This window comes from Capra hircus, chromosome 15 (genome assembly GCF_001704415.2).
Source record: "Capra hircus breed San Clemente chromosome 15, ASM170441v1, whole genome shotgun sequence".
Classification (NCBI taxonomy): domain Eukaryota; kingdom Metazoa; phylum Chordata; class Mammalia; order Artiodactyla; family Bovidae; genus Capra; species Capra hircus.
The window spans coordinates 64,667,875-64,683,554 of NC_030822.1; the positions used below are offsets into that span (position 1 = coordinate 64,667,875).

At 35.2% G+C, this 15,680-nt stretch overlaps 1 protein-coding gene across 2 annotated transcripts in view; it reads right to left on the reverse strand.

The window, feature by feature from the left end:
- Positions 1-15,680, reverse strand: part of CUL5 (cullin 5) — a 126,774-nt gene that overhangs the window by 52,396 nt on the left and 58,698 nt on the right. For both annotated transcript variants that reach the window (XM_018059842.1, XM_005689418.3), the window contains exons 4-7: positions 8,046-8,222; positions 6,646-6,787; positions 4,974-5,119; positions 4,811-4,891 (exon numbers count right to left, since the gene is read on the reverse strand). In XM_018059842.1, the coding sequence (XP_017915331.1) occupies positions 4,811-4,891; positions 4,974-5,119; positions 6,646-6,787; positions 8,046-8,222 (546 nt within the window). The remainder of the gene's footprint in view (positions 1-4,810; positions 4,892-4,973; positions 5,120-6,645; positions 6,788-8,045; positions 8,223-15,680) is intronic.

The window sequence follows — 15,680 nt, forward strand, 5'->3', positions numbered from 1 at the left end:
CTGGTTGGCTTCCATCTATAGGATTGTACAGAGTTGGACACGACTGAAGCGACTTAGCAGCAGCAGCAGCAGCATACACTTACTGGGGCTTCCCTAGTGGCTCATATGGTAAAGAATTTGCCTATAATGCAAGAGACCTGGGTTCAACCCCTGGGTCAGGAAAATCCCCTGGAGAAGGGAATGGCTACCCATTCCAGTCTTCTTGCCTGGAGAATTCCACAGAGGAGCCTGGGAGGCTACAGTCCATGGGGCTACAAAGAGTCAGATATGACTGAGCAACTAACACTTTCATGTACTTACTGACCCTTTTATTACCTGTTTTTCAGTTGTTTTTGTAGTTCTCTGTTCACCTTTTTGTTTCTTTCATTGTAATACCACACTACTTAATTACAGAGAATTTATGTTTTAATGTCTGATAGTGCTAGTTCTATTCAAAGCTTTTCTTTCTCAGTGTTTTCCTGGCTATTCTTACATGTTTATTTTTCCATGTGAATTTTTTTATCTTGTCTAATTTCATGAAATAGTTGTGGCATTCTACTGGAATTACAGGAAATATATAAATTAATTTAAGGAAGAACTGACATCTGTATCATTTAGAGTAACAGAATTTAAGAATAAGAGGTATCTTTCCATTTTTTCAAATCTATTTTTGTGTCTTTGGAGTGTCTAAGCTTTTCCTCTTACAGGTTTCACAAATTTATTAAATTTTTCACAAGTATTTAATTTTCATTGTTGTTGCTATAAGTAAGGTTTGTCCTAATGCTATAGCCTCTGTTTATTATTTGTGTATATGAAGACTGATATTTGTATGTTAATTTTATATCCTATCACTTTCCTGAATTACTTTACAATTTGAGTTAGTTTTATCATCAACTGAAGTTTTTCCAGACAAAGTGAGAGTTTTCCTTCTGGCTTACCCATTCTTTTGCCTCTAATTGATTTGTGTAATTTAGTCTCATGGGCTAACACTTCTAACACAATGTTAAATAGCAACAGAAATAATAGATACAGTTGCCTTGTTCATGATCTTCATGGAAATGCCTCTTATGATTCTCCATAAGATAAGATACTGGCTTTAGGGCTAAGGTAGATACATTCCTGCTAATATTCTTAATAAAATAACAATAAACTGAATACTTTATTAGCATCATAAAATGCATACATCATGCCAAAAAGAAGCATCATGCTTAATGGTGAAAATTTAGAAGCACTCCTTTCAAAGACTGAAAGACAAAGATTCCAATATTATTAACATTTTTCTAAAATAAACCACTAGCAGATTTAATCTACTGAAGGAAAAATGAGATATTTATACTAGAAAGATATAATCAGATGTTTGGAATACCCCCAAACAACAAAATAAAACTCTTATAAACAAGGAAGGAATTCAGTAAACTAAGCACTATATGAATATTACTTGAAATGTGTATTTGGTCTTTATTAGGCCTGGCCTCATAACTGGGTACTACTTAGGTAAGACTTGCTTTGTTACACAGAATACTAGTCCAGAAACTTGTTTTCTTGCATATACTGGAAAATAATCAGGTTTTGAAGAGTAAGTCTTACAACTTTCAAACAAGGTAACTGATATATCATAATAATTTCCTAATTTTCAGAGAAAACACAAACGTCAAAAATGTACATATTTTAAAATTAAACTTGGGTATGCACTGTTGTGTATGCATCATGCATATCTGTATCCCCATATGAACTGATAGACAACTGTCCTCCACTAGTAAGAATAGCTTAACAGGTAAGTATTGATTAAAATCAGTATCAATAAAGCATTAAGATATAGCATACCATTTTCTGATGGCTGATAATTCCTCTAAAACAGAGTTTAGGGTAGTAAATTTGGTCTAAATAATTTTCAGGGATGGCAGTAATTCTTTTCTTAGTAACTATTCAAATAATACTGTTCATACTTTGTGGAATTTTAAATTAGAACCCAGGACTTGGTGATTTTTTGGTTTACTGTTCCTTCTATTAGAACTTATTTCATCGTAACATGTCATTTCTCTTGGAAACAGAAACTGTAAATTAACAAATATATAACAAATATTATGTATGTAGTATAATAGCCTTAGCTCAATGAGATATATAATAATGTACCTGCATTAAGCCTTAAATTCCCAATGTTACAGTTAAGTCCACAGTTTTCATGCTTAATGTTTTCTCTGCACCAAATTTTGCTGTACAAACTATATAATGGTCACTGATTAATATTAATCTATGTTCCTAAAAGTTAGAAAAGTGATAACCTTTGGGAAAAAAAGATGGTAATAATAATTTGGAGGAGCATGACGGAAGGCTCTTAATTGCTGATAATTCTTGTTCTGGTGATTTCACAGGTATGTTCACTTCGTGATAATTCACTTATTAACCTGAGATTTTTGTACACTTTTCTGTATATATGTTATATTGCAATCAGAATAGTTAATTTATAAAAATAAACAGAAAATAAAAACAAATCATACAGACAGACTTCTCATCTCCCCAGTAAAGCACCACTTCTTTGCAAGCATATTATATTGCACTTAGGATCTTTCTTGAAACAAAACAAAAACTTATCTTTAGACTCTAAAATCATTCAGTGTGGTAAGATGTTCATACTACTTGGGATTCTTTGAAAGAGCAAGTTCACATCTTCTATCTCAAGTTTTTTCCCAAAATGTATATATGTGTATTTTAAAGTAGAGAGGGAGAATTAACTGCTCTATATAAGCTTTCATGTGTATTTGTTTATCTCTACCTTCCTCATTCTCTTTTTCTTCCTCTCTCTTATTCACCCTATTAATTAGACCTCTATAGTTGAATTTCTGTTCAGTTTAGTATAAATATGATACAACTAAGATGTATACTAAAAACAATTCTACCTTACAAAATTACAACATCCCCATCAAGTCATATATTCAGACCAATCAACCCAAAATATTCAAATCCCTCTAACTAAACTCATCTTTCTCCCTCACTACCAAGATATATTATTACACCAAGTCTCTTTGCAGCAGCATGATTCTCCTAAGCCAAAACCTCAGAAACATTGTTGACTTTCACTATTTCATCCCAATTCATAAGACATAATGTTCCACCTCTGGAAAGTCTGTTTCTACCCTCTATCTTTCCATTCCCATTGCTATAACCTATTTGGTACTCCAAATACCCAGCTTGAATTATTGCAAAAACCTCCCACTTCTAACCCAAGCTATTACCCACTCCAATTAATCTTTCATATTGTCACTAGATTAATCTTTTTGAGGGATAATTTTGAACACGGCATACTTGTTTTAAAAATATTCAATGGCCTTCCCTAACTTCTAAATGAAGCTCAAGTGAAAGTCACTCAGTTGTGTCCGACTCTGCAACGCAGTGGAAATCTCCAGGCCGGAATACTGGAGTGGGTAGCTTATCCCTTCTCCAGCGGATCTTCCCAACCTGGGAATCAAACCAAGGTCTCCTGCACTGCAGGTGGATTCTTAACCAGCTGAGCTACCAGGAGCTACCAAGACTGGTTTTAAATCTCTACAGAGAACTTCTAAAAACAACCATTATAAATGCTTCCTTTTCTGCCAGTACCAGAGTTATTTGAAAGAGGAAATGTACTGCACATAATAAAAAGCAAAACAAACAAGAGAAAAAAGGTCCAACTCAGTCCAATTACTGAACAAATAAAACATCACTATCACTCAAGATGGAAGAAGCCAAAGAAAAATCAGAAGTAAGAAAAAAGAAATCCCAACTGTAGTTGAAAAGTCTGGTTGTAAGCAAACTTGAATGTTACATTTTTGAATGTAAATCTAAATTTAGTTTGCAGGCTCCAAAGACTGAAAGGAACTAGAGGAAATATTACTTCTACATTAAATTTGATTCTTAAATTCCTTAACAAAGCACACTGTCACCCTCCCTGTAAAAGAAAACACCGGAATATATACTGTAGCATGGCAAGTACCTCTGGTCATTTTTTTAAACTGAGGAACTTACAACATAAAACAAAAACTATATAGAAGACTGATGTTCTCTTACCAAGTCATTAATATTTTATTTCCTACAAGAGAAGTATGAAAACACCTTCCCATAGTAAGAAGAAATATCCCCTTGTAGTAATGATTTGGTGCTCACTCATTTGATGTTTGCAGCCACTATTTTATAAAATGTAATTACCATGAATAGTGAGAATCAACTGTATCTCTCAGGAGCATATTTTACTTGCCACCTGAAAATCCATACTATGATTAACTTTAGGTATGCACAAAACATAATAAAAGGTGACTGATTAAAAACTAAATAAATATAGAAAAGTCTAGAGCAGGGATGGCAAACAGATTTTATCTTGCACATCACCTCTGTGGAAAACAATGAGTTCTGAATAAGGTGCCTTCTGAAGCTGTGCTTTGGCTCACTGGGAAAGAATACTATAATCAATTAGTAATACTGGTCACAGGAGTGAGAAATGATAAATAATGTTACTTGCATCATGTATTTGCCACCCCTGTGCTATTGCACTTTGCTGCAGCTGCTAAGTCGCTTCAGTCGTGTCCGACTCTGTGCGACCCCACAGATGGCAGCCCACCAGGCTCCCCCGTCCCTGGGATTCTCTAGGCAAGAACACTGGAGTGGGTTGCCGTTTCCTTCTCTGATGCAGGAAAGTGAAAAGTGAAAGTGAAGTCACTCAGTCGTGTCCAACTCTTAGCAACCCCATGGACTGCAGCCCACCAGGCTCCTCCGTCCATGAGATTTTCCAGGCAAGAGTACTAGAGTGGGGTACCACTGCCTTCAATAATCTCAAAAAACAAACTACAAAATTACTTACTGCTTCAACAGAGTTACATTCTCGTCTTGTTTCTAAATAACGTAGGGCTCGTTTTTCTTCTTCTTTCAATTTAGCATCTGCCTGTCCAGAAGCAAAATAGCAATCATTTTAAGAACATCAAGAAAACAGCTCAAATGATCACATATACTAGGTTCTGACTTACATATTTCATATAATTCTGTACACCATTTTGTTGTAAATACGAGGGTGCCTGTGTTCTATAAAATCTCTCTGTTGAATCCAAGTATGCCTTCTCAAAATTGTCCCTATAAATTTGGAGCTTATCCTCTGGATTAGAACAAAGGTTAACTGAAAAACAAAAAATAAAATTTTACTCTAATTATGATTGAAATCAGTATTCTGAGTACAATAAATGAAAAACAAATATTGAGGAGTCATGTTCAAGGGACTGTGACCATGCCCATAAGAACGTACAGTCATATAAGACAAAATCCTTCTCTATAAAAGACTTGAAAAGGTAACAACATAAAGGAGTAAAGTGACACATAGTACAGAAAATGTGAACTATTTTTGAATAGAAATGAGACTGATTAATGACTGGATGATCAAGAAACCACTCACAGAAAAGATGGGATTTGAATTCAGTCTTTTGGAACAAATTAGCATTTACCCTGGTTAGTAAATACTCAGAAGTAGAACAATACTAGATTAAATCAAGATACAACAAGGTTGTCTGAATGGATTGTAAGGTTAATAGAAGATAAGGCAGAATGGCAAGCTGGGAATGGTTATGGAGAACCTCAACTCTCTGGCTAAGTAACCTAAATTTAGCATGGCATACCATTACATGGGTAATACCAATACAACAGTACTTAAAAATTAATCTTGTGAAAGTATATGGGTTAAGTGATAGCAACAGTCTCACTATAAGAAGACTGTTTCAAAAGTCTGCTGCTGCTGCTGCTAAGTCGCTTCAGTTGTGTCCAACTCTCTGCGACCCCAGAGACGGCAGCCCACCAGGCTCCCCCATCCCTGGGATTCTCCAGGCAAGAACACTGGAGAAGGTTGCCATTTCCTTCTCCAATGCATGAAAGTGAAAAGTGAAGTGAGGTCGCTCAGTCGTGTCTGACTCCTAGCAACCCCATGGACTGCAACCTACCAGGCTCCTCTATCCATGAGAAGCAGAAATTAAAGAAGTCTAACCTGGTGGCAATTGAAATAAAAAGGAAGAAATTTCAGGGACATGGCTAAAGAAAATCTAGACTTTATATCTAAAGAAATACAAGGGCAACACAGAAAGCAAGTCAAAGATAACCAAAGGTTCATTAATATAAAATCTTCTTATTGAAAACTCGTTTGTGTCAGACATTCTATGATCAGTAAAGATACAGTGTCAAGAACACAGTTAAAAATGCTAAAGCATTATGACAGGAAAGCACAGGTACTAAGAAGCACCTAACCTAGTCTGGGAATTAGGAAAGACCTCCATGAGGAAACAGAGGATTTGACTGAATGACTAAGAAAAGTCTGGAAAGGAATATACACACATGAAATTAACTGATGCCCTAAAAATATAAGTTAAAAAAATGGTTACCTTTTATAAGTTAGAGTTTTAAGACTATGTTTCTCTAATTTACATAGCTACAAAGATTAACTAGCTAAGAGATGAGTGAAATGGAGAAAATAAATATTAACTACACAAATATGAATTTTTCCAGGTTTCATTGAAGAATATCTTTTCTGTACTCTTAAAGCATAGGGCACTAAAAGCAGATGTCACTATATGCTAACAAATGTAACTGTGATAGTACTATTCTATAATTGTCTTAGCATTTCCATGAAAAGGATATTTGATCATAAAGTTCAGAACATACCATAGGATTCTCTTACTCCAATGACAAGCTGAGAATCAAAAGCTTCTCCTAACCTTTCAGCATGGACCAGCTTCATTGCACTATCTTGAAGTCTGTTTTTAATATTTGAAAAGATTGATTCATTCCATGTATCAAGCATAAGCTAGGAAAAAAAAGAACAAAATAGGCAATCATTTCAATTATTAATATACCAAGTACCATATACACACACAAAAATTTTAAGTACAAATGCTAATAAAGGAAAGCAAACTCTTAGTCCTACATTCACTTGAATACTATAGGAAACCAATATATTTAAATTCGGTAAATATCATTGGTAAACAACAGCAAAGAACAAGTGTTTGTTAGAGTCAAACACAACTGGATTTGAATTCCAGCTGTTACTTATATATCTGCTTCTCAACTGGAAAATAGTGAAAATAACAGTATAAATTTCAAGTGTTTGTTGCAAAATTAAACATGGTAATACACGGAAAATGTTACTTTCTCTACATAGTTTGAAGGTTGAATTTCAGAAATAATGATATGTGTTTGGGATGTTCATATGCATATTTGTATAAATATATGATAAATGGGAAAAGGATATATTGAAAATATGTTTGATAACAAATCTCAAAAGAATATACAAATTCACCTTATAAATTTTCTATTTATGGAAAGAGCACACACATACTCATGAACATGCTGTCAGTATTAGCACAAACTTTAAGGCTGGGAAAAGGCAACAAAGTACAGGCCACTATTTGAATGCCTATGTTGGTTGCTATAACCAGTGAGTTGTTCAACGTTCAAATGGCCAATTTTTTACTTTTAAAATCTGTGGTTCCATTTGATTCTCACAAGTAGAAATACATATGTATTAAATACATATGAAAAACAAGGACAGCAAAGTTAGGTTGTAACTGATTGAAGAACTGAAAGGGAAATCTGGGATTCTGCAATTTCAGAGCTGAGTTCTTTCTATTAATTCATGAGTTGTCACCGGGCACAGAGTTTTTACGGCAGTTTAGCCACAATTAAACACAAAAATTCCAGAAGGTAATATATTAATGGAAGGGTTTTTTGAACAGACAAAAAAGTAATTTAATTTATAAAAAAGTAAAAGTATAAAAAAGAAGGAAATAAAATTCTGAAGATAAAACTAGGAAAAGGAGAAAGTGAAAAGGAAAAGCAAAGGAGGTAATGTCTGAACACAGATCTACAGCTTAAGACCATATTAAAGAAGACAGAACCAAAACTAAATAAAAAAGAAGCAATATTATTCAATAAAACGCAGCAAAAGCTGAACAAGAGTTTGTTTACATGTGAAGTAGAAAAACCCATTTCAGTGCAAACTTTGAAAGTCTTCAACTCACCCCATTTCTGAAGAATATTAGGGAAAACTGAGGAAACGGACTTACCTTTCGAACAATACTGTCTTCTACATTTGATTTTTTATTGCTGCCCTGTTTACCCATTAAAGTAATCTCTAGTTGACAGAAAGGCTTCGGTAAAATATCACACTGTGTAAAAAATTTTCGCCATTCAACAATGTAAGCTTTTAGCAAAGCTGTATCATCTTGATGGCTCAGTACTCGCTGGAAAAAAAAAGAATAAATTTTAAATAAACACAAGTGCTAAAAGAAAAATAAAACATATTCATGCCACAAATTTAAGTTACTGTATACTCTAAATTATACTTAAAAGAAATGAAAACATATGTATATACACAAGAAAAAAAAACATGTTCACATATAGTGAACATATAATAATGTTCATTATTATAATGAACATTTTACAATATATACAGATGTTGAATCACTACATTGTATACTAATAAAATGTTATGTGTCAATTATATTTTAATTAAAAAAAAATCCTATATCCTTTAGCTATTACCTTACTACCCTTCTCCTTTCTTGGCTGTGCCCTCCTCATCTAGCCCTAAGTAATCACTAATTTATTTTCTGTGTCTATATATTTGCCTGTTCTGGGCTTTCATATGGATGAAACTATATAATATGTAGACTTTTATGACTGACTTCTTTTACATGCCACAGTGTTTTCAGGGCTCATCCACGTAGTATTATAGGTCAGTACTTTATTCCTAAATACTATTCCATTTTATGGACGTAACATTTTATTTATCTACTTGTTCAATAGTGAACATGTGGATCATTTCCAACTTTTGGCTATCATATACAATGCTACTATAAATGTCTGTCTACCAAAATAAGAAAATGTTCACCAAAAACTTACTCACACTTACCAAAAAAAGAGAGAGGATTCAAATATCTCAATTCAGAGCTGTAAGAGGAGACACTGCAACTGATACCACAGATATAAAAAGGATCATAAGAGACTACTACGAACTACTGAATGCCAACAAACTTGACAACCTACTAGAAATGGATAAATTTCTAGAAACATACAATCAACCAAAACCTTTTTCTGAAGAAAAAGAAATGTAAACAGATTACCTGTAAGTTATTAATACTTCATTCACAATTTAAAAATTCCCAACAAGGGAGACTGGTTCAAGATGGTAGAGTAGAAGGACATGTGCTCATCTCCTCCTGCAAGAGCACTGAAATCACAACTAACTGTTGAACAACCGTCAACAAGAGGATGCTGGAACTCACCAAAGAAAGATACAAAAGACAAAGGAAAAGTTGCAACGAGATGCCAGGAGGGGCACAATCGCAATAAAATCAAACTCTATACCTATGAGGTGGGCGGCCCACAAACTGGAGAACAATAATATCAAAAAAGTTTTCTCACTATTGCAAAGGTTCTGAGCTCCACATCAAGCTTCCCAGCCTGGAGATTCTGGCAAAGGGACAAGGAATTCCCAGGGAAACTGAAGGCCAGTGGGATTTGATAATAGAACTTCCACAGGATTGTGGAAAACAGACTTTGCACTCCTGGAGGGCATACACAAAATCTTGTGTGCATAAAGAACCACAAGAAAGGAGTAGTGATCCCACAGGAGATTGAGCCAGACTTACCTGCTACTGTTGGAGGGTCTCCTGCAGAGGTGTGAGGTGGCAGTGGCTCACCATGACACTGACAGCAGCAATTCTAGGAAGTGCCACTGACACTGGAGGATGCCGTCTGCCCTACAATAGAGCCTACAGACTCCAGGGCTGGGTTGCTTCAGGCTAAACAACTAACAAGGAGGGAGCACAGCCCATCCATTAGCATAAAATGGGATTAAAGTTTTATCGATCATGGTGCTGCCCACCAGAGCAAGACCCAGTTTTTCCCACTGACAGTCCCTCCCATGAGGAAGCCTGCGCAGTCCTCTTAGACAGCTTCATCCACCAGACGGCAGACAGAAGAACCAAGAAGAACTACAATTCTGCAGCCTCCAGAATAAGAACAACAGAACCAAGAAGAACTACAATTCTGCAGCCTCCAGAATAAGAACAACAATCACAAAAAGTTAAATAAAATGAAAAGGCAGAGGATTACATCCCAGATGAAGGAACAAGATAAAATCCAGAAAAGCAATTTAACGATATGGAGATAAGCAACCTTCCAGAAAAAGATTTCAGAATAATAACAGTGAAGATGATCCAGAATCTTCAAAAAAGAATGGAGAGGATGTAAGAAATGTTCACCAAAGACCTAGAAGAACTAAAGTAAGAACCAACAGAGATAGACAACACACTATAAAGAATAACAAAATAATTGTGGTAAGAGAATGGATAAGTGACCTGGAAGATGGAATGGCTGAAATCACTGCTTCAAAACAGAATATAAAAAGAAGAATGAAAAAAAAAAAAGTACAGCCTAAAGACCCCTGGGACAACCTAAAACATACCAACTTTTGTATTATAAGGGTCCCAGAAGGAGAAGAGAGAGAAAGGACTCAGGAAAGTATTTGAAGAGATAACAGATGAAAACCTCCCTAACATGGGAAAAGAAATAGTCAACAAAGTCTAGGAAGCAGAGAGTCCCAGATAGGATAAACCCAAAGATGAAGACACTGAGACACATAGCAATCAAACTGCCAAAAATTAAAGATAAACATAAAATATTAAAAGCAATAAGGGAAAAATGACACACACACAAAAGACATACAAAGGAACTCCCATATGATTATCAGCTGATTTCTCAACAGAAACTCTGCAAGTCAGAAGAGAGTGGCACAGTATATTTAAAGTGATGGAAGGAAAGAACCTATAAGCAAGAAAACTCTACCCAGCAAGGATCTTGTTTAGATTTGACAGAAAAATCCAAAGCTTTACAGACAAGCAAAAGTTAAGAGCATTCAGCACCACAAAACCAGCTTTACAACAAATGCTAAAGAAATTTCTCTAGGAAGGAAACACAAGAGAAAGAAAAACATATAAAAATAAGCCTAAAGCAATTAAGAAAGTGGTGCCACCAAGGGAGCCCAATAGGATGATACATATTCATAGTTACGTTAAATGTAAATGTATTAAATGCAGAAGCGAAAGACACAGACTGGCTGGGCGAACAGAAAAATAAGACCCATATCTACAAGAGACCTACCTCAGATCTAGGGATACTTACAGACTGAAAGTAAACAAATGGGAGAAGGAAGTCCATACAAATGGAAATCAAAAGCCAGAGTAGCAATATTCATAGCAGACAAAACAGACTTTAAAACACAGACTGTTGTAGGAGACAAAGTAGGACAGCACATAATGATCAAGGGATCAATCCAAGAAGAAGATATAACAATTATAAGTAAATAAGCACTCAACATATAAGGCAAATACTAATAACTATAAAGGAAGAAATTGACAGCAACACAATAATAGTGAGGGGCTTAAACATCCCACTTTCATTAATGCACAGATCATCCACAGAAAATTTATAAGGAAACACAGGACTTAAATAAATGACACATTAGATCTGATAGACTTAAGTGATATTTATAGAGCCCTCCACCGAAAAGCAGCAGACTATACACTCTTCTCAGTGCACACAGAACATCCTCCAGAACTGATCACATGCTGGGTCACAAGGTGAACTTTGGTAAATTCAAGAAAACTGAAATCATATCCAGTGTCTAGTCTGATCATAACACTGAGACTAGAAATAAACAAGGGGAAAAAAAACTGTAAAAAACACAAACATGTGCCAGCTAAACAATATGTTACTAAACAACCAATTGATCACTGAAGAAATGAAAGCGAAAATTAAAAAATAACTAGGGACAATAATGATGAAAGCACAATGGTCCAAAACCTATGGGATGAAGCAAAAGCAGCTCTAAGAAAGAAGTTTACAGCAATACAATCAAGAAACAAGAAAAATCTCAAAGAACCTAAGCTTACACCTAAAGAAACTAGAGAAAGGAGGACAAACAAAACCTAAAGGTAGTAGAAGGAAACAAATTATAAAAATCTTGGCAGAAATAAATAAAATAGAGACAAAACAATCACAAAGGTCAATGAACTGAAAGCTGGCTCTTTGAAAAAATAAACAAAATTGATAAACCTTTAGCCAGACTCAGCAATATAGAAAGGGTGAAGACTCAAAGCAATAAAATTATAAATGAAAAAGAAGTTACAACTGATTCCAAAGAAACCAAGGATTATATGAGACTACTATGAGCAACTGTATGCTAATAAAATGGACAACCTGGAAGAAATGGACAAATTCTTAGAAAGGTACAGTATCCCTAGACTGAATAGGGAAGAAACAAAGTATGAACAGACCAATCACAAGCACTGAAATTCCAACCGTGACTGTCATTTAGAGAAGATTAACATTTAAAGAAGAGTTCACATCTATACTTCTGAAACTGTTCCCAAAAAATTGATGAGGAAGGAAAACTTCCAACTTCCAAACTCATTCTATGAGGCTCCCATTGCCCTGATACAAAATCAGACAAAGATACCACACATAAAAAAGAAAATTACAGGCCAATAACACTGATGAACACAGATTCAAAAACCCTCAACGAAACACTAGCAATCTGCATCCAACAATACATTAAAAAGATCATTCACCATGATCAAGAGGGATTCATCCCAGGGATACAAGGATTTTTCAATATCTGCACATCAATCTATATGACACGTCACATCAACACGTTGAAGAATAAAAACAGTATGATCATCTCAATAGATGCAGAAAATTTTCACAAAATTCAGAACCCATTTATGATAAAAACTCTCCAGAGAGTGGGCACAGAGGGAACATAACTTGAACAGAATAAAGGCCATATACGACAAACCTATAAGTAACATCATATTCAATGGTGAAAAGCTGAAAGTATTTCCTCTAAGATCAGGAAAAAGACTAGGATGTCTACTCTCACCTTTATTCAACATAGTTTTCAAAGTCCTTGCTACAGCAATCAGAGAAGAAAAGAAAGTAAAGGGAATCTAAATTGGAAAAGAAGTTAAACTGTCACTGTTTGCAGAAAGTAATACTATACACAGAAGATCCTAAAGATGCCAACAAAAAACTACTAGTGCTCATCACTGAGTTTAGTAAAGGTGCAGGTTACAAAATTAATACACAGTAATCTGTTGCATTTCTATACACTAACAATGAAAGACTGGAAAGAAAAATTCAAGAAACAATTACATTTACCATCACATCAAAAAGAATAAAATACCTACAAATAAACCTACCTAAATGGACAAAAGACCATTTGTCCCCCCAAGACACTGTTGAAAGAAAAAGACAAACACATGGAAAGTCATACCATGTTCATGTGTTGGAAGAATCAATATAGTCAAAATAACTATACTGCCTAAGGCAATCTACAGATCCAATGAAATCTCTATCAAATTACCAATGATATTTTTCATAGAACTAGAACAAAAAAATCTTAAAATCTATATAAAGACACATAAGATACCGAACAGCCGGGCAACCTTGGGAAAGAAAAACAGAGCTAGAGGAAATCAGACTCCCTAACTTCAGACTATACTACAAGCTACAGTCATCAAAACAATATGGTCCTGGCACAAAAAACAGAAATATAAATCAATGGAACAGAATAGAAAACCCAGAAATAAATCCATGCACTTATGGTCAATTAATCTATGGCAAAAAAGGCAAGACTACATGTTGGAAAGACACCATTCAACAAATGGTGCTGGGAAACTGGACAGCTACGTGTAAAAAAAAAAAAAAAAAGATAATTCTTTAATACCATACACAAAAATAAGCTCAAAATGGATTGGAGACCTAAATGTGAGACTGGACACTATAAAACTCCTAGAGGAAAACAGGTAGAACACTCTCTGACATAAATGGCAGCAATATCTTTTTTGATCCATCTCACAGAATAATGGAAATAAAAGCAAAAATAAACAAACAGGATGTACTTAAAGCAAAAGGGTTCACACAGCAAAGGGAACCATAGAAAAACAAAAAGAGAGCCCACAAACTGGGAAATGATGTGGAAAACAAGGGTCTCCAGAATTTACAAATACCTCATGATGCTTAACAACATCAAAACAAACAACCCAATCAAATATTGGGCAGCAGCGTTAAATAGGCATTTCTCCAAGGAAGACATACAGATGGCCAAGAGAACATAAAAAGATGTTCAACATCACTAATTTACAGAGAAATGCAAACCAGAACTACAATGAAATATCATTTCACACCAGTCAAAATGGCTATCATCAAAAAATCCATAAACATAAATGCTGGAGAGGGTTTGTAGAGAAGGTAACCCTCCTACACTGTTGGTGGGAATGTAAACAGGTAGATACACTATAGAGACCAGTATGGAGGTTCCTTAAAAAGAATAAAAATAAAGCTACCATATGACCCTGCAGTCCCATTCCTGAGCATGTATCTGGAGAAAAAAATGATCCAAAAAGATACAAGCAACTGTGGTCACTGAAGCACTGTTTAATAGCCAAGACATGGAACCAACCTAAATGCCAGTCAACAGAGGAATGGATAAAGAAGATGTGGACATATATATAATGGAATATTACTCAGCCATTAGAAAGAGCAAAATAATGCCATTTGCAGCAACATGAATGGACCGAGAGATTGTCACACTGAGTGAAGGAAGACAGAGAAGGAGAAATATCATAGCACGTCCCTTCTATATGGACTCTAAAAAGAAATGATACAAATGAATTTACTTATAAAACAGAAAGACTCATAGACTTAAAAGGACAAACTTATGGTTACCTGTACACACTGCTATATTTAAAATGGATAACCAAAAAATACCTGCTATATAACACATGGAACTCTGTTCAATACTATGTGGCAGTCTGGATGGGAGGGGAGATTGGGGAAGAACAGATACATGTATATATGTGGCTAAGTCCCTTTGCTGTTCACCTGAAACTACCACACTGTTAATCAGCTATACTCCAATACAAAACAAAAAGTTTAAAAAAATGATCTTGAGAAAACTGGTTAGCTTTTTGGGAAAAGAATGAAGTTAGATCCTTACTCCAAAGTATAATTCAAAATAAAGTCCAAATAAACTAAGTGTCCAAAATAAAAAGAACTGGCTAATCAGTTTCTAGATGGAGAAATCCATTACAAACAAAACAAGAAAGGTGGAAGATACCATTAAAAAGATTAATAAAGATTTATAATCTAAATGTAAAAAAAAAATAAAAGAAATTATACAAATAAACTTACTTACAAAACAGAAACAGACTCACAGACTAAGAGAACAAACTTAAAAGTTGCAAGGGGGTAGGGGAAGAATGGAGAAAGCAATGGCACCCCATGCCAGTACTCCTGCCTGGAAAATCCCATGGACAGAGGAGCCTGGTAGGCTGCAGTCCATGGGGTCGCGAAGAGTCAGACATGACTGAGTGACGTCACTTTCACTTTTCACTTTCATGCATTGGAGAAGGAAATGGCAACCCACTCCAGTGTTCTTCCCTAGAGAATCCCAGGGACAGGGGAGCCTGGTGGGCTGCTGTCTATGGGGTCACACAGAGTCGGACACGACTGAAGTGACTTAGCAGCAGTAGCAGCAGTGGGGGAAGGGATAAGTAGGTAGTTCGAGATTGACATATACACACTGCTATATTTAAAATAGTATTGATGTATGGCAGAAACCCACATAATATTAT